Raw genomic sequence first — 26,583 nt, 5'->3', positions numbered from 1 at the left:
TATATTGTAAATATAAAGTATACTCAGTATATATATATATATAAATAGATATTCAGCATTTTTAATGTAGGTAGATCATTTTGACTTGGTCATTTTAAAAGTAGCTCGCAAGCCGAAAAAGTGTGGGCACCCCTGATCTAGAGTAACACGCATATTCACCCCCCCCCCCCCCCCCCCGAATCGATCGGTTAAAGAGTGGGTAGTCGTCCACAATTTTGGCAAATTTAAGATATGACTTTGCAACTACAGTTTGCGTTGCTTGTCTTAGTCTAACACAAACAGTAGAGATTGTAACGTTAGTTGCAGTTCAGCTTGCTCTAGTTATTTGCAGACGTGAAATCGACAGTTACTGTAATTCCCGTTGGCATGGTAGGCTACAACTGCACGTAAATACACCGTATACAAAAAGAGCCACTCACACTGGCCATTGAAAAGCACCGTGGAGCCGAGGTCGTGCACAAAACCGCTGACAAAAAAGTTCTGCCTCAATACTTTGTATGCTTTCATTTGTTTTCCTGAGTAGAAGGATGTCTGGAGGACAATAGTTGCTGAACGTTATATCCACCGCCTCGATAGCAGGAAAGTCTTTCAATTGAGTTGAACAATCGCTCCCCTTTGTAACATGGGGACGAGGTCCATCATGTTGTGGTTTTCTCTCGTATTATCGACTTAACGCGCACAGTGCGGACAATTTCCTCCATCTCGTCTTTAAGCATAATCGGTGTTGTAAGCACAAGCGCATGCGCATGCGCATTGTCATCGGAATTACGTCACTGTAAACAACCTGTTCGAATTCCAGAACTTTAATGACGTCATTAGCGACATCTGTTTTTGGCTCTGACATTCGGAATTACGTCACTGTAATGATGTCATAATGATGTCATTATGTTTTTGGCTCTGACATTCTTCTGGCTTTGATATTTTCTTTAAATACCCTGGTAAGCCGTTTGAAAGCATACACAGTTACAGTGGAAGTATACACAGTGGACGCATACACAGTTACAGAGGAAAGTAAATCTACAGAGACAATAAATATGTTTTCATGTCCACCATACATACACCACACCCTGCCAGGCAAGCAGGAGAGGACGCCTACATCAGAGCATATAGGCCTCCCATCCATCAGTGGTAAGGCTATGGTCCTACAGCATCGGCCCCATCTAAAGCCACAGCCACGTCAGACCATACCCATCAGAGGTGTTGCTCACCTTAAACAAAGTTCTCTCCAGACATTAAGTGACACAAGGTCGAAAGATGGATGTGTGCCCAAAATTCGGCAGGGAGACACTGTCAATGACACCGTCCTCACACCGTGTCCACCAAACACCTTGCCAGGCCAGAAGGAGTGGAAGCCTTCATTAAGGCGTATGTCACTCATCAGTGGTAAGGCTAGCAAGCAGGAGAGGACGCCTACATCAGAGCATATAGGCCTCCCACCCATCAGTGGTAAGGCTAGCAAGCAGGAGAGGACGCCTACATCAGAGCATATAGGCCTCCCACCCATCATTATTATGGCTAAGGTCCTACAGCATCGGCCCCAGCTAAAGCCACAGCCACGTCAGACCATACCCATCAGAGGTGTTGATCACCTTAAACAAAGTTCTCTCCAGACATTAAGTGACACAAGGTCGAAAGATGGATGTGTGCCCAAAATTCGGCAGGGAGACACTGTCAATGACACCGTCCTCACACCGTGTCCACCAAACACCTTGCCAGGCCAGAAGGAGTGGAAGCCTTCATTAAGGCGTATGTCACTCATCAGTGGTAAGGCTAGCAAGCAGGAGAGGACGCCTACATCAGAGCATATAGGCCTCCCACCCATCAGTGGTAAGGCTAGCAAGCAGGAGAGGACGCCTACATCAGAGCATATAGGCCTCCCACCCATCATTATTAAGGCTAAGGTCCTACAGCATCGGCCCCAGCTAAAGCCACAGCCACGTCAGACCATACCCATCAGAGGTGTTGCTCACCTTAAACAAAGTTCTCTCCAGACATTAAGTGACACAAGGTCGAAAGATGGATGTGTGCCCAAAATTCGGCAGGGAGACACTGTCAATGACACCGTCCTCACCGTTTTTGTCGTTTTGACTCCGGTGAAATTATGAGATTAAATTGTAATCTGCTAACGACGTGCTACGAGGACGTGTCGTATGTTATGCTTGGAGCATTAGCATGATGCGTTGATAGTGTTACGTAGTGCGGCGATGGCACTGATTTAACGAGCGAGGACGGATTGAGACGAACTTGAGTCGAGGCGGATGGCATCGCGGGTTAATAGTGCATTTACGCGCTCTGCGGATGATCCCGTTTTTGTCGTTTTGACTCCGGTGAAATTATGAGATTAAATTGTAATCTGCTAACGACGTGCTACGAGGACGTGTCGTATGTTATGCTTGGAGCATTAGCATGATGCGTTGATAGTGTTACGTAGTGCGGCGATGGCACTGATTTAACGAGCGAGGACGGATTGAGACGAACTTGAGTCGAGGCGGATGGCATCGCGGGTTAATAGTGCATTTACGCGCTCTGCGGATCATCCCGTTTTTGTCGTTTTGACTCCGGTGAAATTATGAGATTAAATTGTAATCTGCTAACGACGTGCTACGAGGACGTGTCGTATGTTATGCTTGGAGCATTAGCATGATGCGTTGATAGTGTTACGTAGTGCGGCGATGGCACTGATTTAACGAGCGAGGACGGATTGAGACGAACTTGAGTCGAGGCGGATGGCATCGCGGGTTAATAGTGCATTTACGTGCTGTTCGGATGATCCCGTTTTTGTCGTTTTGACTCCGGTGAAATTATGAGATTAAATTGTAATCTGCTAACGACGTGCTACGAGGACGTGTCGTATGTTATGCTTGGAGCATTAGCATGATGCGTTGATAGTGTTACGTCGTGCGGCGATACTAGATTGGTTCCTGATCCACGTTGGAGGCCATATCCCCGATCGCCACCCAGGGTTACCGTCTCTGAGATCTCAGAGCTGTTCAGAGCAAAGGCAATACTCCCATATAAAAGCACAACAAAGAAATAAAGAGGCTTTTATATTTCTATGAATGTATCAACACTAAAGATGTATTTTTTTACCTCAAGTAATGCAAGAGTGTGGGATATGAAGAGTGTGTATATGAAGTTATGGTGGTGCTGGTTGCTGGTACCAGCCAATGCAATCTTAAACCAGGAAAAAGATCCGAACTCTTGTCCTGACAGATCTACTGTACTCTTTTGACTTCATGTTGGTTTGCGTCTGCTTCTCTGCAAATGGAATGTACTGTAATAAAACATCTTTTTTCCCCACAGCATTTTGATATTATTAGATAAAAAAAATAACTGTTATGTTAATAAATGAAAAATATGACTGTTATTCCCCTGGCTTGTTGTTTTTGTTCAGTTTTCACAGAAACATTCATTAAAGCATGATGGAGCTTATGAGATTGTCACATCAGGAGTCCCCCTTTTTCTCTTTTACAAAACAGATACAAGTATATTCCTTAAAACCTTAACATGTACATTGCAATACAATGATTGGTGGCTATCAGAGGCCTTCATTTCGCTCAATTGTTGTGTTTTGGAAGTCCGTGGATAAAACGTCTGCTCATGCAGAGTAAAATTTACTTCCTGATCAGTTTCATGGACATTCAAATAAAAAAACAAATCACTCTTGATGAGATGGCTGAAAGCCGATTCCTCCAGCAAATCAAAGTTTTCTTTGTGCCTCGGTTTCTGCAATAATCTGCTGACATCCAGACAAATTTATGATGTCAGGATTACAGATAAACCAGCTGTAAATTATGCTATGCCACTTCAAAATGTAAAAGTCTATAGACATATGAGGCTGTGCTTTGAGCCAAAGGGTTAACCATGTTCACAATATTAGTTTAGCATGTTAGCACGCTAACGTTTGCTCATTAGCACCCAACAATAAGGAACCTACAGCTGAAGCCGATGGGAATGTCATTTATGGGAGTTTTTGGTCACATACTAAAGTATTGGACGTATTAAAACATTGATGATGACGGCAGTGGAAACATTTAGGGAACCCCAACGCCATAATAATTCATCGTGAGGGAGACTTGCATATGTGTGCAGAGTTTTATGGAAATCCCTCCAACAGCTGTTGCTGAATTAATTGTTCTTGGACTCGCCAACAAAACACACAAAGTTAATGATGCCAGACCTCTGTCATACAAGACTGTTGTTTGTCCACATTGTTTGTAGAAGTAGTGTGTATTTGTTTTGTGCATGCATGTGTGTCTGTCTTTTGTTAGCTGCTGCCACGGTTCATCTGAGGTGAAAGCGCATGCAATCCTCATGCATTGTTGACGTGGGTGTTGGGTGAAAAATGAGAAAGTATGCGTGCTGTGGCTCACATTGACACGTCTGTCATAGGTCCAGCTGCTCTCACCTGGCAAAATGCTGCTCCACTGTGTGTGTGTGTGTGTGTGTGTGTGTGTGTGTGTGTGTGTGTGTGTGTGTGTGTTTGCAGGAAGTGGATTGAGGGGAATACTGGATCTGTCTGAATTAGATAGATACATCAGTGGGGATGATGACATATACTTTATGGTTATGTGGCAGTGTTTTCTCTTCGTGTGTCAGTGAAATAGTTGTTTTCCGTTGTGTTAGATGTAGCAGTGATGTAAGGGTCACTAAAATGCCCAGTCATTTATAGAAGAAGATAGAAAGCAGTCCTCTGTATTCAAACACCTGGCAGGATTGTACTCATTTAACACAGACAGACGTAGATGAGGTAACCTTTCCATTCTGTTGTACAGCGGTGTGTTTTTGCAGGATGACTATCGACGGATTATCAACTCTCAGAATCAGATGACTAGTATTCAAAAAACAATTATTTCTCTTTTCTTTTAATCCAATTTGTCTTAATAGAAACTTCATCAATCTGTATCTAATCTAGTTAGAATTTAAGAGCAATCTTATTAATTCTTAATTTCACTGCCACTGTTTTTCAATTTAATGATCAAATTCAAATAATTAAATGGTACTCTCACCACCCTGTTTCACACCCGTAATATTTGAGCGATGCCACCCAGCATATAAGGTGGAAAATAAGAATGATTGCTGCTGTTATTTTCTCCTTACAGCAATTCCAAATGTGTTTTTTGATGCTTTGCACAAATACAGGTGTCATTGAAACACTGATTCACAATTTAAAGGGTGCCCTTATAAAGTGTTTGTGTCACCAGGAACTTTCTAAATGAGACATTCAGAAGCCGTTTTTGTCCCTGACCTTAATTGCTGCTGTAAGCCAAGTTTATGACACATTTGAATGCACTTAATCTTTACTCAGTGTCAGCCGCGGCTCCTGAGGCCCAATCCGCATAGACCTAATTGCACAACGAGGACATAACAAATGAATGAAAACAACAGTGTCTGTGTAAAGAACACCCAAGGCTCTTAAAGGCACGCACAGTAAGTACAGCCAGCCCCGTCCTGAGTCAAATAGCCCCATGGATCTTCATAAGGAGGCCACGGCTCCATGCACCACAGCAGCTGGCATCCATCTGAGTCTCACTGGCTCATCAGAAGATGTGTGTGCTTGTGAGAATGCGACGTGTCTCAGGTCCTTTTTCTCTTTCACTTCTCTTTTGTTTTCACAGGGCCTTTGTTATTGTATGTGTGGCATTGGGTGCTGACTCCATGACAGGTTAGATGCATGAATTGTGGGCTGGTCTACTCTCTGCAACTACTTTTTTCTTTTATTCTGACCGTATTAAACCCCATAATTCAGAAGTGTACTGAAGCGGTATAGCCCGTTCCTTTGTCAGAAACTGAGCTTGCATATCCGACGAAACACAGAAATGTTGTTTAAAATGTTAGTAAGCGCGTGAACAAGTATATATTTCTTTAATTTTACAAAATGTCATTCACAAGCAAAGACAGAATATGATCTTTAACTTCTTTGTGAAGTTACCAATGATGAAGTTGCACCCAAAAGAGGTTTAAAAGAAATCCAAAAACAATTTGTTTGGGATTTGGAAAGTAAAGTAGCATCATTTCCCATCACAGATATCGAGCATCATTCAAGTCCATTGTATTTAATCATGATTTAGAGTTCGTGTCTCGAGGCCCCAATGAGGAAATGACAGCTCATTTGAAACCTGCCGATAAGCAATACTCATAAATCAATCTTGTATGTTTCGAGCTGCAGGAGTTGTCTCCTGGACCCCAAACAGAACATAAGGGCCTTTTCTGTTCTTTCATTATACTTTATAGGTATAGGCTACTATGTCTTGCAGTCTTCTGGGCAAACATGGATTGCTTTTCAGTGTGAAAATAGCAACACAATGACTCTGTGTCCTCTTGAACACCTCTGAAGATCTAAAGCAGCGAGATGTTTGTCCTTCTTGTCCAACGGCTCAGTAGCCTATAGTCATGTAGCTGAGAGAGAAGACGTATTAATCAACAGCATGTGTTTGACCTGTGCCTCGAAGCTGCAGACATACCATATGACTGTTTTTTTTATTCTAAAGGTGCTGTGTACTTGACTGGGCTAAGTGCACCATGGGATAAGAAAAGCATTTACCGTGACAGAGCATGAGGCGGTTATTAGCACTCAATGCCTGGACAAGGAGAGCGTCCTCCTGCCTGCCAGTTGACATCCTAACCTCTGTGGCTTGAATAACGGCCACACTTATGATTGGGCAGCGAGTTACAGTAGACACAAGGACACGAAAAACACATTAGCACTGGATGCTAATCACTGACAGCATCCACTCCTCTCAGTCACATGGACTACACTACAGGATATTACTCTGTCATAATCATGTTTATTATGAGCACATCTTTAAGGGTATTCTCAGAAGTAAATCATATCGTGCACAACAATAAGAAAGTGATCAGTTGGGGCTTTAGAGAAGATTTTTTAGGCAGATGGCTCCCTCTGCTGTTGGCAGCTGATAATGTATGAGTGTATATTTTTGGTCAATATGCATTCTAAATCATGATCCCAAACAATAAATCGTTTTAGAATGAAACCTTTTGTGGAACTGAATCACTCACAGAGGTGTTTTCAGACCACCTGATTGGCATCTCTCTTACTCTCCTGTTGAGTTCTGTTGCACCTGAGGTCATTTTAACAAAAGTGAATGTTTGATGCTGGTTGTATTCCATTAGCTGCTTCAGGGTCTGGTATTGTGCATGCTGGCTCACTGTCACACTGGCATGTCTTATACTGGGACACGTAAATAGAACAGCGTCATCGTCAGTGATTAGTAGCAGCTGTGATTTTCCTACTGTGACAAGTTGAAATGTGAATGATTAGCTCACTGAGCTGACGTCTAATCAATAGAATAATTAAAAAGACCTGGGTCTGCAGGGACAGAACTACACTACAAAGCCAAAAGTATGTAGACATTGAATATTAGGTGATTTTTTTTTAAACATCTTTTTCGACAATAAGTATGTTTAGGTCCTTCATAAAGTAACTAGCTTGTCTAACCACAGGTCTGTATGCTACGGGAAGTTACTTTTCAGCAAAAATTTCAGTATGTTTTACCGGATCCCTACCAGTAATTGATCTGTTCAGAAAAAAACCCCATTTGTCTTATCGCTTATTATTCAGAGTGCGAAATTGGTTTTAAGTCGCCCTGTTTTTTTAATTCTAACTCTATTTTAGGATAAAGAGAGAGGAAGGGTGCAATGGTGGTGTCGGGGTTAAAGCTTTGTCCGGAACAAATCCATCTGTATTTTAATCGATCTAATATTAAAATATACCACGGACTAATTTTGGTCCTCTACTTGATACTACTCATAATTTCATCACTTCCATCCAGGTAAGTTTATCGAGATGAATCTGTGTTTAGATTCTGTCAGTAGATAATGAAGAAGATGATTTAAGATCATGTTCTCTACGTGTTTCCACACTGAATATAATTAAATGTACATAAATATAATACGTATTACTAAATAAACTGTTTTACTGTAAATAAAACATTGTATCATGTATTGTATTGCTTGAGATAGTCTCTTGTTTATTATCTAAGAATAAATTGTACTTGCAATCCTTAAAACAGGAGCAAAAAATCTGAGTGGCAAATGGAGCAAAAAAAGGCATCTGTTTTTGTATTTTTCTGCACCATTTCACTCCTGCATGCCACTATATGCACAGCACATAGTACATGATAATGTACATTAATAACATGAATCCCCCTGGGCTCTCTGTATCAGGCACCTTTAGGAGCTACTAGTTGCTCAAAGTGCCACTGTTGTCTGGGGTGATGGGTGCAGGGGCGCAGGAAGAGACCCCCCGTCTTTGCGCGGGTGTTGACGTCTCTTGGGCTGCTCTGTGTGAGACCTCCTTCCTTCACAACCTCCAGACATAACTGGGACTGCTGGTGAACGAGTTGACCGCTCAGCTGAAACAGAAAACAGACGCAGTGGGTTAGCCAAAAACGCCAACTGTGACCACATACATCTAATGAGATACATAACAGGGAAGTGTAACTCTCTGTCTTGCCTTTATGAACTTCCACTGGAGTCTTCTGGTGGTAGGTCGGTGTGTGGGGCACGGAGATAAGATCACTCTCTCTCCGCTGGCGTCCAAACACAGAGACCCCATCGGGCCCCAACGCACTTCAAACTCAGAGTTCAGATCGCAGTGCTGCAACGACAAGAGAGATCATCTTTGCCACTGTGTGTTTACCTGTCTGTCTTTGACTTTCACAACTGTTTTCATGGTTACCTGGCTGCCCGTCCCACTGCACGGCGCTGCGTTCATGGCCCCACCCTGCGGTCCCAGCCCTCGGGGGTAGTCCGCACAGCTGCCGGTGCCGACATTGTACAGCTTCGGACAAATGGGACACTTCAGTCATCGGTCATGTCCATCAATGAGTGGAATAAATCCTGTGTGCGTGTAGGTGTGAGTGTGTGTGTGTGTGTGTGCTACCTCGCCTGACAGCGTAGGTCTGTCCTGGGGGATGTAAAGTTGTGGATAAACTGTAGTCAGGAACCAGTGAAAGTTACGACAGCCCAGACTCCTCTTAAGCCGCAGACGCTCCGTGATGTTAGGGCTCTCAGACTGCACAGAAGAAATAACAATTAGGTCCTTCGACTTCTTTTTTTTTTTTATATTTGGTACACTCACCACCAGCCAATCTCTTGACTAAGTCCCCACATCAAACATACACACCTGCCTGATGAAATGAGCAAGTGTGTCTCTCCTATAGAAGATCTTCCTGTATGCGTCCATCCAGGTGTCTGCTATCCGGATCTTGTTCCTCTGAAGCAGCTCCTGGTCTGGGAAGCGGTAAGGCAGTTGGCGATGGTCTAGGTGGGCAACACGTGAGCAAGGAACCACCTCCATGGTGCCCCCGCAAGACCACACCTGGGATAACGGGAACAGTAAAAAGAGGTTTGTGTCCCTGTAGTTTTTGTGTTTGTGTGCCTTTCATTACAACGCAGTATTATATTTTGATGTTTTGTTTTGCAAGCTGCACATTGATATGTATTTCAACACGCTGCACCATTTTCCATTTCAATCTGTCACATAACATGTTACAATTCCAAAATATTTATTTCATCGGTCATCTTAGGAAAAAAGGGTGGTCACGTAACAGTTTCTTCTGTTATTATTGCATTTGTCACCCGGCACAGACATTCCCAGATCACGATTCAACCTGAGATTTTCCATTTGCAAAAAGCATCATGTCCCAGAAAGACATTCCTGAGGCCCTGACAGAAGGCAACTAAATCAGCCAAAGCGTCGCTGAAAAAAAAGGCGTACATGGTTTAAGATGAAAAAACAAAAGCAAACTGTCGCCTCTCTGTAAAGTGTGAGCAGGTAAATTGCAGATTTGGATGGAAGGTCGATGGGTTTTTTTTTTAATGCTTTACCCTGATTGACAGCTCAATTTGTTCCACTCCCCACAGCACCATCCCAGGGTCGTAGGCTCCCACACTCTGGAAGAAATGTCTGTCGACGGCCACAACTCCGCCTCCCAACGCTGGGCTCCTGTCGTACACAGAATCAGCATCACTTTACTGGACAAGAGCAAAGACAGGAATTTGTCTCTGTATCGCAGCAGCAGAGAGACATTACAAACTTCACAGTATTACAGTCTTAATTCGCAAGGATCACAACACATAGCCAAGAGCAGTTAACTTGTGACTCCTTGTCGAAGGTCATATATTTCTGTGAGCTATGAGCACTTAAAGCAAAGAGGACCTTACTTTACCTATAGGCCTAATGAGGTTTAACTATTGAAAAGATAACAGAGAAATAAACACATTTTATTTTATTTTAATCTTTTCTAACTTGTTTATCATCTGATGACCCCTCCTTTCGATCTCGCTGCCCCTCTGGGGGTCCCAACCCTCATGATGGGAAACTGACATCATTTTGCTGTAAACTCACTGCACAGGTCGAACGGCTGAGTCGGGGTCTTTATCTGGCAGCTGAGGGTTCGATTCCCAGGAGAAGTCAAGCCTCCAGTCGAACACTCCCCTGACTGGCCACTGGGTGGCATTGTACTGAAAGGTCTGCCAGTCTATCACATCCATTATGGGGGACACCACTCTGGTCCTGAAACAAGACCACACATCCATTTTTTTTAATTCAAATTTGCCCTTTTTCATCAACATTTATCAAGTAGGGTGATTCAAACCGAGGTGTGTGTGCTGAATGAGAAGCACGCTCCTGTCAGTCAAAGATTTTGAAGAATAAGAACATTCAAAATTCCTAACCATCCTCCCTTGGTTATACTTTCACTTATTATTCAAAGAGTGTGTGAAGTAAGATTGGTACTGAGAAAGGGAAAATGTTTCCTCATCAGAGGGTGTGTGTGTGTGTGTGTGTGTGTGTGCTTATAACTTAAAATATATGCGTAAGAATATGTTGCTAAATGTCACTGAATTCAAGTTCAGAGACAGACTGTCTGTGCTGGTTCACACATGTTACTTGAAATGTTTCTCCCAAGAAGCCATGTGTGATGTGATGCTCAGATGAACTGGAATGAAGAGATTAAAGACAGCAGGAAATGGGCAAAGGGTCAAACATGTGGCTGAGAGAGTTGAGTGGTTGCAGACTGCAGGTCTGAGAGTTCAGCCTAATTACCTAGTGTAACAAGAGCTATACGCTGCAGGCAGCCTGAGACCCAGGAGTCAAATCATGAGAGCCGCAGCTTCGTATACATACACAGCACATGTATCCCATGGTTTACTAACGAGTACGGACAACTGACAACTCTGAACCCTCCTTCTTCTCACTTCTCTCAAGTGGTTCTGTCAAACAGCAGAACACAGTGGAGAGACGAGCACACCGACTTGGGCACGGATGCTGAGTTTTTCCAGCCCAAATGTTTAGATCATAATTATTCATCGTTACACAACTCTGGCTATCTTACATTTTATACTTTTGGGATTCAACCAACAGAGCAATTTATAATTAGTGTCGTTAGGAATTGAGCATTGGGAACAACAAGAGTTTTGCACTGCTGTTGATTACTTTTGTATGCTACATAATTAGGATAAATAGTACCTGTCCTGGGCCACTCTCTCCAGCAGTGGTTCCAGCCAACCCTTATGGCATTCACAGTGGGAGTCCATGAACACCAGCACCTCTCCTGCAGCTCTGGCAGCACCCAGAGTTCGGCACCCTCCGACGCCCAAGCGCTTGGTGCTGCGGATCAAACGCACCCCGTCCAGATGAGACACATACTCACTTAGCACGCTCTTCAGGTGACCTGAGAAGTGAACAGAGACAAATACATTGGCATGGGGTCAGCACAGGTCAAGCGGATGGATGGATGGATGTGGACAGATAGAGCAACTGACCGTGCTGGCTCAGGTCGTCCACTAACAGAACCTCCTGTAGATACTGTTTGGGCGCAGTATCCAGCACGCTGTGCACGGTGCGCAGGAGCGTGGACCAAGCCTCGTCATGGAAACAGATAACGACACTGGCCGACGGCAGCGACTCGCTGTACTGCTCCCCCAAACACCTGGGAAACAAATTCACACCGTCAAAGCGGCAACTTCTTTAACTTGGAACGCCTCTAAATACCAAAGTGGTCATTTCTGCGCAGAGGTTTTGCTGAATGTTTTTCGTAGTGCGCTTTGGACACTGCGTCGCGCACTCACTCGGGATGGCGCACCTCGGGCAGCCTGCGATGCAGTGAAATCCTCTCGCTGACCACCTCGTTGAAACCGTACTTCTGCACTGCAGAAAACCCCACATCCCCCTCCATACCCTCCAGGTACGGCCGCGCTGCTATCCCCATTTCGCCGTGCGTCGGAGCCGCAGGCGCTCGGGGATCCTTGTTAGCTCCGGGGAGAAGCACCTTGTAGCTCCCTTTCCTCTGTGAAGGGTTATTGGTTCCCTGCGCCGATGGCACTAATAAGAGCTGGTCTTCTTGTAGAGACTTCAGCGGGGCGAGATCGACACCGAGCTCTAATGCAGGGTCCCGGGAGTCCACGATCACCTCCAGGTCCGGTGCATTGGGAATCCGCTGGAGGGGGCGGCGGGGAGGGCCAGGTTGTTGAAGACTGTGGTCCCGGCGCCGGTTGCTGAAGAGGTCCGAGAGAGCCAGAGTAACCAGGGCGAAGCCGAGGAGCAGCAGCCAGAGGCAGAGCATCCTCCTCCGGACAGCTGTAGCTCTGCCCCACAGCCTCATGACGACGAGTGCAGAGGAGAGGGGGGTACGAAGTTGACCCGGTGCCGTCTTGACTTCCCCATTATTGAGCTTCGACTCAACTTTGAAGTCGTTTAAATTTCACCAAAGTGATGAGATTTGACAGTGATTATCCAAAAAGAGTAGAAAAAGACACAACTCGCACATTAGTCTCCTGCAGTGTAGCCCCGCATCCATGGAGCAGCAGACCTGGGACAGTGACAGACGGACCAGGTTCAAGACGATCCCTCAACTTCTGCTTCTTCTTCTCCTGGTGGAAGTGCGCAGACTTTGCCTCTCATCCCGCGGTCCTAAAGCCCGCGAAAAAAATGAGTTCACAACGGCTTGAGGATGCACCTGATACATCCACCTGCTCTTACACCTGCTGAGTTGATCCTCAACGTAATCCCAACAGTTCAACTGATAACAATGATTAAAGCACCCTTTAATAAAACAAAATCCAATGGGAAAATACCAAAATTCTAGCTCCCAGACATGAATTGTCAGTTTTATGTTTTTATGAGTCTGTTTAGGGATTTGAATGGATGTGGGACTCATACTTTTAGGCTATTTTATGGTGTCAATATAACTGTCATGACTTGTGCAGGATCCTAAAACTCAGAATTCCTGAACTCGGTATGTTTAATAAGGCAGTGCTGTGGAATGAGAACGTGTTTTTTTTTATGTTTCCTCCAGTTTGTGTGTGTGTGAGAGTCGACTTGGTACAGGCGTCTCCCCGGTGCGTCACACATCAAAGGTTGCTCTCTCCGGCCAGCTGGCGGCGGGCCTCGCAGTCCCATGACCGTCTGTCGGTGCCGGGAAGCTGGGTGGTCGCAGCTTCATCTCCACGGTTCTCCGAGGGGATCTTGGCAGCCTAGGCATCTGTTTTCAACTGAGTGGAGACAAAGACCTCAGTTTGAGCTGGTTTTTTTCCTTTTTCTTTTCTTTTTTGACACGTGGAAAATGGTTTTTCCTACTTTATCACAGGGAATTTAACCCAACCTACACGTGGCATCAAATCAATTATGATTTTAAGGGAAAACGCCCAAAAAGTAATATGAGCATTTCAATGGAAAAAGTCTAATATTTTTCTTACTGCATTTTCCAAGTGGCCTCTGGGTGATATTTCAACAAAAGGTTTTCTTCACCACATCAGTAGAAATGAAGACCATCTGTGTCGGCCATGCTTCACAAGCTCTGTTCTGTGTTGTGGCTGATTGGAGCTGTGAAAGAGCACAGCATACACAACATGGCATTGCAGCAGTGGAAGCTTTGAAGCCAGTTTGGCTGCAGTCAGAGACCAGTACATCCTGGTGGTGGTGGTGGTGGCTGTCTGGTTGAGTGTCTGAGTGAGAGGGTGGGATTAGCAGCTCACTGCTGTCCTCCCGTTAAACGCAAAGACACTCACCTCTGCTCAGGATGACAGGGCAGAATGGCTTTTGATGATTATGATTACTGTCCACACTCAGAGAAGGGAGGGGACACCTGGAGAGTCAGACTGGGAAGTTGAAAGAGCAACAAGATGAGGGTGTTGCAAAGAGGATGGAAATGAAAGAGAGATGAAAGATCACAGAGATTGAAAGACAGAAGAGACTAGAGTGTGACGTCTGTCTCCTTGTGGGATTATGTTTATAGAGGCCTCAAGACTGAAAAGGAAGAAAGTCTTCATGTATTTCCAGCGCTGCACAGCGAAGACTCCCATATGTTCCGTCCTGCCGCCAAAACACACACCGAATCGAAGTTTCCAGTGCCAGCACAGACACACACACCCTAGAACATGGACACACACATTTATGGACACACACACATAGACACACATAGTGAAGGTCCAGTCCACATGCTCAGGAATGTTTCTGCATTCCACCATTCAACTATAAGCCAGAGCTGTAAATGAGAAGGAACGACAAGTACTCACATGCATCCTCTCACACACACACACACACAGAACAGAGAGAGAGAGAGAGAGAGAGAGAGAGAGAGAGAGAGAGAGAGAGAGAGAGAGAGAGAATAACATTGACTTTTGGCAGCACAATGCATTTGGGTGGTTGTTTTGCATATTTTTGTTTTACAAGCTGTGATATTTGGAGTCTTTTGTGCTGCTGAAAAGACAAAGAGAAACAGAGAGCTTCTACTCATCTTCTAGAGTCACTGTGCACATGTTGAAAACACACTTGTTCAGAATGGGCTAAATGCTTGGACTACGCTGTTGCTGCTTGCAGCTTTCCCGAGAACCGCTCATCAACAACTTCACACTCAACACAGGCAGCAGCCAAGTCGCGTCTCACGTTCAGAAACACCAGTGAATTAAGCCTACACGGTCTGGTTCACGGGAAAAAAACACCAGGGCCAGACTTCACTGTTTAGGGGCCCCGAACTAAAAGGGCATCCTAACAGCTATATATTTATCATGATGTTTAGCTTTGAAAAATATTGAATTATGTTGTTCTTCTAACTCATTGTACTCCGAAATATCTTACAAAAGGCCACCGAAGGACGTAAATAATATGCAACTCAACTCTATACCACTTAGTGTGTATCTACTTCAGAGGAAAACACTGTCGTACATTTACAGAGACATGGTTACTGGTTACGTCGGAGATCCTGATTTGACTTCGAAAATACAATAATTAAAATATGATCCGAATTCAAAGCTCCACCTTGAACAGACCTTAAGTCAATTTAAAGGCATTGTGCCTCTTTCATATTCACTTGAAGTAAAGATATAAATGCAAAAGTTTTACTGTGCGCTATTAATAGTTTTACTCTTGACAGTTTATAATTCTACTGTTGCAACATCTTTGATTTGCCTTCTTCTACAACTGGCAAAACATCTTTCCCAGTTACTGAAAGGGTGAAAAGTAAACAGTGTTTGCCTGAAGCTCTGAAACACACACGCAGGTCACCGAAACTCATGAACATCGTGAATCAGCAAACACTTTAGTCATTTCTATATTGGCCTATTAGTGCCTTGCTTTGACCTAACCACCTCGGTTATAGTAGAGCATGGCTATAACGTATTCTGCTGGCAGTAACATTGGCAGTGTTATAAGTTAGCATCAAGTTATACAGTCTTATAAACGGGGGGACACAGTAGCAGCTTTCACAGCGCCACGCCGGTGAAATAGGCAACATTCTGCCCCTGTTGACGGAGATTCCTTGCTGTATGAAGCCAAAAGTATAGTTGATTAATCTGAAAGTAAAATGAACATGCAACCGTTTGGATCAACTTTGACTCAACGTTTAAAGGGGAACACTCCAAGTGTTATTTCTAAGGCCAAAGAGAGTTCACGTTTCAACTTTCCTCGGCCATCGAAATAACACATTGGAGTTCTCTCACTCAGAAGTAAGTCCTCAACTTATGATCTCGTCAAGTAGCATATTTTTATTTGATTCCTTCTTTATACCCAGAATTAGCTATATTCCAATGTAGTGTTCTCAGGTTTGATACAGACTTGGATTCTGGGACATTTCTGACATATTATAGAATAGCAGATTGATCAATTAATTGACAAAATAATCATAAAATGAATCAATACTTAGTTGCAATTATATATGCGTTCTAAAGGATTGCACTGTTTAAATTATTTGTTGTCTTATAATGATTTGTCAATTTTATTTTATTATATTGGGGGCAGGGGGGTATATACAATAATACATACATTAGTTTTGGCAATGAATGACATTAATATAAATACCATCTGATTGGATTTGAGGGAATGAGAGATTGTGTGTGTGTGTGTGTGTGTGTGTGTGTGTGTGTGTGTGTGTGTGTGTGTGTGTGTGTGTGTGTGTGTGTGTGTGTGTGTGTGTGTGTGTGTGTGTGTGTGTGTGTGTTAGGGAGGAGTTCCACCAACCTCCAGCTTTCCAACATGTTAGCAGCTGCGGAGAGGTGCTGCCGCCTACTGGGGTATAAACAGTACTGATGTCCACGAACAGTTTTTCTACATTTCATATTCATTTCACAAAAATAAATAATGTTCATTCAGAGTCCATTTACTCGCTTTCTTCCGGAGCTATCAGCCACATATCGTGGCCTTCATCAGTGGATTTGCTCATGGAGATGGATGAACGAATCCAGCTCAACATATGATGTTTTGTGTCATGACATTCATTCATGTTTCCCAACATCGTGGATGAAAACACGTGATCACTCATGAAAACTATTAGTGAGTTGTGTGTTTTGTTACCTGACTGACTTTATCAGCGCTTCAGGAAAAACTCTCAAGCCACTGAAATACCAGCAACATTTATCAGACCTTAAGATCGCAAAGTAGGAGTTTACATCTTTGATTTCCACACAGCTGGACTTTAATTTAAACAAGTTATCATCTGTAATCATATCATATATTTGATTAACAGTGTATCTTTTTCTTAATTAATATGAAAGTCGTGGATGAATTTCAGACATTATCTTTTTTAAATTCTCATTCAATGTATTCTCGATATATTTAGTCGTTATTGCTGTTTCAAAGTCTGAAAGTTTCCCCTTACCTCTCTTTTGTTTCTTGTAATTAAAAGCCTGTTGTAAATCAGCAACAGATAATTGCTTTTATCTCCCAAATATCGTTGCTATTCACAATGCAATTTCCAATTTGTATCTCTGTGTGTTGTAGGATTGATGGAAACATTTGTTCTTTGACTTTTGACATTTAAATGTGTAAGATGTCACTCTGTTGTTTGGGAGCCCTTTGTTTTTCCCGTTGCCAAACTCTCCTTGTGACAGCAGCAGACCCGCTGGAGTAATGACGTTAATCACATGTTGGACTGTGTTGAAAAACGAAAAGGCAATATCATGTCTCTCTTCTGCTTTTGGGGATGCAGCTGTGGCGCAATAACCCGCTCGGCCCTCACATCTCACGCGTCCGTGTGCGGGCGCGTTTCATCGTGACTCAGCGCGATGAAACAAATGTATCTAATAATGCAGTCATGTGCTCAGCTGTCACACGCGGACATTCACGTTTATCAGGCGTTCAGAAAAATAAATCTCAACCGAAATATATCCATAGAATGTAATTATGGAATTATATCAGCCTCCCTTTAATAACGATTCGACAGATTTAGGCACGTCGTGTCCCATGTTTGTCCCTTTTATTTATCATATTTCTCCAGTCAGGCAAGGGTCAAAATAAGGGACATTTTCTTCAAAATGTTGACTCAATTTGGTATGACATGTTTTTTTCGTGTATGCAATGAAACAATGTTGTTAGTCCAGCAAGTTTCACAATCAAATCCTGCATGAAGGAAAGATAAATGAATAAAAGTGTGACTGCACCACCAACTAACTTTTTATAAGAGACATTATACAAACATTATCATCACATTCTATCAAAAATAAACAAACAATAAATCATTGGCATTGATAATAACTTTAGATTACTGAATAAATAAGCGTTCCTTCGAATCAAAAGCCTTGATCGTTTTTTATCAGGGCAAAGGGAGAGGGGACGTGCACAAACAGTGTGTCCGCGCGCATCGCGTCGCTCATGAGTTTCCTGAGTCCAGCTGACTAATAAGGGATGAGGTGTGTCCTGTTAAGAAACATCACATGTTTTTGCACACAGCGGCCCCCAGATTGAATTGTTAAACATCAGGACAAGCAGGAGGAAGTACTGAGAGAGCTGGACGAGCAGAGAGAGACACAAGCTCTGTCTGTCGGTGAACACATTTATAGGATTCGATTTTTTTTTATGTGAATAGGCTATTTTATTATCATATATTGAGAACCAATTTTGCCTGCTGAACATTGGAAATGGAAGCCCTGCGATACTTTTTTCTCCTGGTTTGTGCCGGCTTTATTTATCAAGCTGATGGACGCAAAAGTAAGTAGCGCTGCTTTAAAGTTATCCAGCTGAACTGAAGTTATGATATCGTATTTTGAACAGTAAGTCGGACGAGATCTGATATAGAAATATTCACTGCATCATACATTTACTACATGTCCTGTGATATAATATTCACACTGAAATCACAGATGTGATTTCATCGTATGGGCTTTGTCCTAAAAGTCTGATGTAGTTATTAGGTGTGAAACAGGCTTTTGATATTCGATGTTTGTCTCACGGTTTCTGTTTTCATACAGTTCGGTCAACCCGCTCCCACTCAGAGTCCCATGAGCTTAATTAAGGCGTGAGCACTATCAGACGGTCTCCGTCAGAAAACTACAATCTACACAAGAGAAAATCCATGCAAATATCTCGATAAAATCATGCTTATCTTAATAGAGGGCTGTCCTTCACAATAATGTTCAGCTGGTGTCACGATTACAACGGGGAAAAAAAATAATTAAGAATCAAACAGTTCAACAACACATTTCTATTACACATTATCAACGTGAAAATAACAAAGTTGTTTTCATTATTACAATTAAATATGTAGTTTAAATTGTCGATGTTTTGCATACATGTCTGATGTTCCGACAAAATATCTGGATTGTTTTCCTTTAATCAAATCACAAAGATGGAATTTGTTGTTTCCAACTGCCATCCGGTAAAATATGTCATCCACTCTCAAATCTAAACTAAGACAGCAGCCACGAAACAAAGGTATGGATTCAGTGAACAATATAACATTTAAATAAAAGACATTTGGTAGAATCAGTTCTATTTTCCTCAAGAGAAGACCAGATGTTTTTATCTGGTGATCATCTCCCTTTCTTACAAAACAGCTGGTGTTGAAAGGTTGTTCCAATTTTCCACACTTTTTCTGTTTTAAGTGTTTCGCATCTCAAGTGTTGAATTTCTAACTACAATATTTCATTTGAAACTAACATCTAGAGAAAACCTGATCTCATATTCAAAAGGATCCACACATAATACTCTTTCCATTCAAGGACTCCAAAGTCAGATGATTTCATTTCAAATGGGTTTTAATAGATTAGGTATTCATTATTTTCTACACTGCATGTCAGGTGACACAGATGGAATAAAAGAAAAGAGAAGTCCTTCATTCAAAGCCGAGACATATACAATGCTTGCAGAAAACAGTTTTGAGCTGCTTTTGAAGTTTGCAAGATAAACTTAATTGGAAATTATAATTTATTATAATAATGAAGACTTTTCTGGAACTTTTTTTGGAAGAAAGATAAAGAAAAACTCCAGACTATGATTTTTAAAGTTTGACTAAGGGATAGACAATCCTACAAGTTTTCCCTCAGTGATCCTTGCAGCATATTTTAAGGGACCTGGGATTCTTAAAATGTGCTTTGCTCTCTCTCTCTCTCTCTCTCTCTCTCTCTCTCTCTCTCTCTCTCTCTCTCTCTCTCTCTCTCTCTCTCTCTCTCTCTCTCTCTCTCTCTCTCTCTCTCTCTCTCTCTCTCTCTCTCTCTCTCTCTCTCTCTCTCTCTCTCTCTCTCTCTCTCTCTCTCTCTCCAGCATACGGGGACATGTTCCCCCACAAGCATATGAATGCAGGGAAGTCACCATTTCCGATTCCACCAATCCCTGGCTGGGATCCAGACACCAACCCATGGGATGACTACCTCTACCCTCCACGAAACCCAAAGCCAAAAGAACTCATGCACCACAAAGGTGAGTAACGTCATCTTTGTCCTCTGGATTCATCCTGTTATGTTTTGAATTTTTCACATGAAATACCAATTTTTCTGCAGGTAAACCAAAGGTTCATCTGACCAGCGACAGCCCGGCTCTCAGTGGCTCTTGCATCTCCTTCACCGCGAAGCTGGACTACCCTCCATGCCAGAAGGAAAATGCCAACGGGGACATTGTTTGGGATGAGCACTGTGAGGACGGTACGGACCTCGAGGCCTCAGGTGCTGCCAAAAAGAAGGGCCAGGCCACGCCCTCCAACACGTTACATCATCGTCCACTACAAAACACCACTACGTCATATGAGACAGCAATAACAAAACAATTTGGGTCAACAAACTGTAAACAGAACAGACATATAATCAATTTCTAAAGTTGACATGGTGAAGATGCGTGTGCCTTTACACATCCAGCAGACAAAGAGCAACATTAGCATTCATTTGGAGTTGTGCTTCTGTCCACCTGCTGAATGTCAGTCCAATATTCTCTCTCCTTTTAGCTCGGTCTTTGGTCACCACCAACTCGTGAGGGGAAAACCCTGCTCTTCAGCAGTTAAATGCTCTACTATGTTCACCAGCTAGCCATTGACTTAGTCGATCTACTCTATCTGTTTGGTCGAGTGGATTTTTTTTTTTTTATATATATAAACAACTGCCTGCTCCTGCTAGAAACAAGGATGGTGAGACCGAACCAAAACAATTAAGTTGCAGGCTGTAAAACCAAAACAATGAAGGCTGAAAGAGGCTAAAATGGCCCATAAAGCTGAGAGGAGCTGCAAAACTGGGAGATGATTATCTATGGGATTTGTCACTACAGGCAACCCCTTTTACATTACAAGTAGTCATTTGACCTATTGTTCATATACAAATATAAATTAGTGCAGAGACATTTTTTTAGTTTTTAAATAACACAACCTCCCTCTCTTCTCTTCTGAGCAGCCAATGGACAAGTGCGTTCTGGCTACGTGTACAACTGGACTTCCTGGTTGGACGACTATGGCTTTGGAAAGTGTACAGACGTGAAAAAATGCAATGTGTTCCCCGATGGGAAGCCCTTCCCTCAGAGCAACGACTGGCGCCGCAAGAGCTACGTTTACGTGTGGCACGCAATGGGTGAGACACGCAGGTTTTAAGATTCGCACACCTGCCCGCGCAAAAAAACGAAATGAGTGACTGTTTAACCCTCAATCCGTCTTCTCTGTTTGTCCCAGGCCAGTACTTCGAGACATGCGACGGTTCCTCCTCCAGTTTGACCATCAACACCACCAACATCCCTCTGGGTGCAGAGGTCATGGAGATCATGGTCTACAGGAAACGTGAGCGCAGGAAGTACAGCCCCCTCACCACTGACAACACCGTCTTCTACGTCACAGGTGGAGACAAACTCAAACATGCAGCTCATGCAACTTTCAACATGTTTCAGCCAGATACAAACACAAGGAGAAACCTTGAGAATTCATTTTTTATTACTCCCCCTACACACTCTCTCTTAGATAAGATCCCAATTGCAGTTGACATCTCCCAGAAGGCTGCGGTCAACCAGTCTGAGAATGTTTTCTTTCGTGGCAAGGACGTGGTCTTCAAAGTCCAGCTCCATGACCCCAGCGGCTACCTCAAAACCGCAGCCGCCATTGACTACATCTGGGACTTCGGAGATGGCAACCAGCTGGTGACACGCCGCGACGTGACCACACACGCCTACAGCATGCTGGGGAGCATGAGTGTGAAGCTGGTAGTAGAGGCAGCGTTCCCAGTAGAGTGTCCGCCCACCTCTGCCACCCCAACTCACAGGAGCTCCACGTCATCACCTCCCACAGGTACTGGGCACAGACACTTAGATATTGACCCAAGGTGAAACATTTCCATCCTACTCATTTCAATTCATGAAATTGTATTTAATCAGGCCATAAACAATTTTAAGCAAGTTAGTCTGGAGGCGCTTCATTCATTCACGGATCCATGTAGTCACACTGGAACAAACATACCGTGCAAGCAATAATGGACAGTAATATAAAACAGATTTATGTCTTGATTATGGTCTAGTAGGTAAAGATGATCAGTTTACATGAATGACTGAAACCCTGTTTTCTCACATACTGCTAGATCGCAATTCCGATAGTTTTGTTTTTTGAGATCTTTAACGATTATTCAGGGGCTGTTTCTTGCAGCATTGCTTTTGACAACACAAGCTGCTGTTGAATTATTTGAATGTGTTTTTCAATGCCTTTGGAGGTGCACTGTACAATTGTCAGAGCATCAATATAGCAGACAACAACTATTTGCTATGTAAAGATGAAGTAGAGTAATGTCGACCTGAGCAAAGAGTGAATGAACCAAAACTATCAGCATGGTCCATACCACAAGATGTAAGTAAGACGCGGCAAAGCAAGGAGCAACTCTCCCTGCAGAGCCCGTTGAAGTGTTACCTCTCCTCCACCTCCTGGTACTCATGCTGGGACTGTCACGATGGAGACAACCCAGGGTGAGCGCCAAAGCTAATATTTGTTTGTGTGTGAATGAGAGAGAAAGAGAGCGACTGGGGAAGTGCGTGTGTCTGAGCAGGAGCTCATTCAATATTAATGAAGACCAAATAACTCGAATACAAAATACTTGTCCAGTGAGTCTATATCTTGTCCCTTTTTTCCTGTTTCAGTGCCACCCAGCACCAGCCAGCCCCTTCCCTCCTCCTCCTCCTCTCCTACTGCCATGACAACAGGCCAGCCCACCACGGAGACCCTCTCCCCTACTGTTGCCAATGCGACCCCGGAGTCCAACCCCACAACCCTGGCCTGGCTCCGCACCAGGAACCTCAACAGCAACGGGTGCTACCGCTACGCCTATGGGTCCTTCACGGGCAACATCACCATTATCGGTATGTGTTAGACTGCACGTTCAAAGCGGTGCGAGTGGCTGTGTGTCACAGCGTCTTTTATGATAGTGACACCAGATGACGCCAAAGTCAGACAATTTCAAATTGAACACATAGTGGCAAATATTAGCGGGCCAAAAATGATAAACATGGTTGAAATGATCAAACATGGTTAAGTTGATCCAGCCTGTCTGAGCTGCTGTAGACTCTTAGTCTTGTTCTTTTGAGGATGACACAAAACCAATTCAGGGGGATAAAATATTATTGTTTTCACAGAGTCAAATACCAAAAGTCAAAATGTAACTGACATTCCTTCTTTTCATTGTAATTTTAAACAAGTAGACACCATAGAGAGTAAACAAGCGACTGTGTTGTCCAGCTCCACTGAGCAGAACAGAGCTCCAGTCTCACAGTCAGCACAGCAAATAGCCAGTGGTAGTCATGTGAAACTGGCCTTTTGTGTCCTGGGTTTAACTCTGATTTATGTTCAAATCTAATAGTTAAAAATAAAAAAAATGACATTCACATTTTAAAGTGATGGAAGGATTGTATAGTCCACTAAAAGACACTGAGCTTCATCATTTAATGTTACAAGAAGATGATCACACAGAAGATGAACCAACTGCATGAATCTGTTCTCTGCAGAGCCCAGCAAAGCACTGACCAGCCAGTCAAACGGTCGCATTGTGGATGTGTCGGCTGCCAGAGTGACCAACACTGACATCAGCTTCCTGGTGAAATGTCTGGGCAAGTGAGTATACATTTACTGCTTTATTGAATTTAAATGAATGTTTCAAAGTCTAAGTTTATATCAGTGTTACTCTTGACTGCTATTGGGTGAAATCCAAAATTGTGTCCCTTTGTCTCTCAGTAATTGCAAATAAAATGTATTTTAAATATTTATAGCTCATGAAAATGAATCAATACAACACAGAATGAAATGACTTGCAGTTACATTGGACTTCAGTGATATACAGATTATTTGAATTATATTGTCGTGATACAAAATCACAGTTAAAAATTCCCACAATCACGATAAGTAAAACTACAGGGAATGAGAGATTTACGTTACTTGTTCTATGCAACAGATGTTAGTCATTTTCTGCTGTGGCACATTACAATTATTCTTAAAGGAAAAAGGTTTTAGAAAAGGATTGGTGGTTTTATTCAACCCTTCATCTTTCCATCCCCTCGTCCTCAGCATCCCCACTTCAGCCTGCACCATTGTGTCAGACCCCACCTGTACTCAGGTGCACAGCGTTATGTGCGACAACGTGCCGTCATCGTCGGCGTGTGAAGTGCATCTCAGGCGAACCTTTCCTGAGCCTGGCACCTACTGCGTCAACATCACTCTGGAAGACTCCGGGAGCCTGACCGTGACCAGCACCACCGTCACCATCAACAAGTCCCAGGATACACCTGGTCGGTTACACTGAGACACTTATTTTGAATTCCTGCGCAAGCTTTAATAAGCAGCTTTGTAGATGCTGGACGGATTGATGTTCTCTGTCTCACTGCTGTTCTCCGTCCCTGTAGTGTCCAAGACTTCACACAGTGCAGAGGTGGTGCTCTCTTCGACCGCTGTGCTGGTGGCTGTCTTTGCATTCGTTGGCTATTTGGTCTGCAAGTAGGTAGTCCTGTACAACTGACTAGTCTTAAAGTTTCTCCTTGTACACAATGTCTCAGTGCCATTTCTTTCCATGTCATTTATCCCAACAAACACTCCCCTCTCTTCCATCCTCTCATCCCTTACTTCGCTGCTCCCTCTCCCCCAGGCGTTACAAGGTGTACCGTCCCATTCGTAGGTCACCGTTGGAGGACGCCAGCGGCCATGCTGGGGTCAGAGGACGCATGGTCCGTTTGAGGGAGGCACTCTTCCCCTCCAGCGAGGAGAGCCATCACCTGCTGCCTGAGAGACGCCCCGTGTAGGCTTTATAGCTCCAGCTCCTTGTTCTGCATGGTCATTGGATGAGGTAGTTGCTAGGAGATGAATTCGGCTCAAATCATGGCTGTTTTCTGATAAATAATTATTGCTTTATTGCAAATTTTGTGCCATGTGCTGCTGTTTAGTATGAAATCCGTGAGATGGTTCTCCAATATAAAGTGTATAGTAGTGACATTGCATGCTCTCCCTCAGTTGAATTAATTGATAGAATTTTAAACAAAAAAAACTAATTGAAGAAATGTACTGAAAACTTGAGCAGAGGACGAATAAAAACAAAACAAAAAAAAAGGTTGTGAACTAACCACTCTTTTGAAGATAGTCATTTCTCGCCACGTCTCGTCATATAAATTCTCTTAACAACCTTGCTTTAGTACAACCACAAATGACCCACAGATTCCTTCTCCATTCACTTCAATGATTTTAAGTCAAGGTTAAAGCTGAAAAATGTATTATGGATATAAAATAAAATGGACATTTTGTGGTCTCGTTACATTTAAATGCCGGTGCCATTTTAGGGTCAGTTTGATCCCTTTGCATGGCACACTTAATATATTATTCCTGTATAGTGCAAATATGTTGCTCGTCTTGCATACTCCCTGCAAATAAAAGGTAAACATAAGTAGTAGTATGTGGTATATTGAATGAGGCTATGTGTTATGGATTCTCAGGTACTTTTAGCTAGTTTTACCAAGAACGTAAGACTCTGTTAAGTCTTCATGAGAGAACAAGAAGGAACCAATCCAAACCAGTTACAATATAAAGAATTAGTCATTATGCGATTTCTGGTTCCATCATTGATCGAGCAGTCTTCCGGATTTGTTCCATAAAGTGTGACAGTCATTTCTTCATAAATAAAAATAAAAAAGAAAGTGAAATAAAGTACAATTGCCACAATTTAATTATTTTTTTTGTTTTATTCAGAGGCATTTGACAAGTGGAGCTGTGTGTGACGGGGGAGGTGAAGGGGCATAAGCATGGCTGCAGAGAGGGGGAGAACGGAATATCATGCTGAAATTAGATAACTTTTCCAAAAAACTCAGAGACCCAGTCCCTCATATCTGTCTCATACCAAGATTTTCCACGTTACACAGCCAAGAAATGCTAACAGACGAAAAACCTACTGAATCAGCGAGTGAGTGTAGCATCTGTGAAAGACAAATAGGGAAAAAAAGACAGGACTTGTATCTATTTTGAAGTCTTTCAAATCGGCAACAAAAAAAGGCACGCCCTTTTTTTTTCTTTTTTTTTTTTAAACTGTATTTTCTCGTTTTAACTATTTAATGCAAAATCAAACTCGTGATTTGACCTTTTTCACAAAAAACCCAAGCAAAAGTTCAAATACATGTAAGCCACACCACCAAAAATAGAAAGCAGAAAGAAATAATTATCGGTTGAGGATTTCAATTGAGCCAAAAAGAGTACATATAAACACTGGCAAAAGAAAATATTTTTGATTACTTTCGATTATTCTCTCAATTCTAAAGAGTACATGATTTTAGTTTGAGTTTTCATTCATATCTGGGTAAGCATAGGGAGCCATAAAGGAGGATTGGGGGGGGGGGGGGGGGGGGGGCGCTAAATTCTAACAAATAGAAGAACG

General features: G+C 42.9%; 2 protein-coding genes across 3 annotated transcripts; one reads left to right on the top strand and one right to left on the bottom strand.

Moving 5' to 3' along the window:
• Window positions 1-5,897: 5,897 nt before the first annotated feature.
• Window positions 5,898-12,708, bottom strand: LOC306791597 (polypeptide N-acetylgalactosaminyltransferase 15-like). The gene is made up of 10 exons (XM_079288394.1): window positions 12,097-12,708; window positions 11,791-11,957; window positions 11,495-11,699; window positions 10,373-10,540; window positions 9,853-9,970; window positions 9,149-9,343; window positions 8,906-9,037; window positions 8,702-8,803; window positions 8,477-8,620; window positions 5,898-8,375 (listed from the first exon to the last, which is right to left on the bottom strand). Exons 1-10 carry the CDS (start codon window positions 12,627-12,629, stop codon window positions 8,184-8,186), a joined length of 1,956 nt encoding a protein of 651 aa, XP_079144520.1. The 5' UTR covers window positions 12,630-12,708; the 3' UTR covers window positions 5,898-8,183.
• A 5,527-nt stretch (window positions 12,709-18,235) lies between these two features.
• On the top strand, window positions 18,236-26,556 carry gpnmb (glycoprotein (transmembrane) nmb). Of its 2 annotated transcripts, none has more exons than XM_079288301.1 (11): window positions 18,236-18,445; window positions 19,997-20,152; window positions 20,233-20,373; window positions 21,109-21,282; window positions 21,381-21,542; window positions 21,663-21,986; window positions 22,823-23,041; window positions 23,684-23,789; window positions 24,240-24,460; window positions 24,575-24,665; window positions 24,814-26,556. In XM_079288301.1, the coding sequence occupies exons 1-11, from the start codon at window positions 18,376-18,378 to the stop codon at window positions 24,965-24,967; spliced, it is 1,818 nt and encodes a 605-aa protein (XP_079144427.1). In that variant the 5' UTR covers window positions 18,236-18,375; the 3' UTR covers window positions 24,968-26,556. The 2 variants fall into 2 exon arrangements, with proteins under 2 accessions (XP_079144427.1, XP_079144426.1); XM_079288300.1 differs by having other exon boundaries at window positions 20,233-20,394.
• Window positions 26,557-26,583: the final 27 nt, after the last annotated feature.

The sequence above is a fragment of the Melanostigma gelatinosum genome, assembly GCF_949748355.1.
Source record: "Melanostigma gelatinosum genome assembly, chromosome: 17".
Lineage (NCBI taxonomy): Eukaryota > Metazoa > Chordata > Actinopteri > Perciformes > Zoarcidae > Melanostigma > Melanostigma gelatinosum.
The sequence above is the reverse complement of the archived record's forward strand: the minus strand, read 5'-3'. Positions and strand labels throughout refer to the sequence as shown.

Excerpts from the sequence above, each read along its gene's own strand:
- gpnmb (XM_079288300.1), top strand. The coding sequence starts at position 18,376 with ATGGAAGCCCTGCGATACTTTTTTCTCCTGGTTTGTGCCGGCTTTATT. Across the intron at positions 20,395-21,108 it reads TACGGACCTCGAGGCCTCAG|CCAATGGACAAGTGCGTTCT; the intron begins GTGCTGCCAAAA and ends TCTTCTGAGCAG. Across the intron at positions 21,543-21,662 it reads CACCGTCTTCTACGTCACAG|ATAAGATCCCAATTGCAGTT; the intron begins GTGGAGACAAAC and ends ACTCTCTCTTAG.
- LOC306791597 (XM_079288394.1), bottom strand. The coding sequence starts at position 12,629 with ATGAGGCTGTGGGGCAGAGCTACAGCTGTCCGGAGGAGGATGCTCTGC. Across the intron at positions 11,958-12,096 it reads CCCGAGGTGCGCCATCCCGA|GTGTTTGGGGGAGCAGTACA; the intron begins GTGAGTGCGCGA and ends TTTGTTTCCCAG. Across the intron at positions 9,038-9,148 it reads TTGCTCATTTCATCAGGCAG|TCTGAGAGCCCTAACATCAC; the intron begins GTGTGTATGTTT and ends TCTTCTGTGCAG.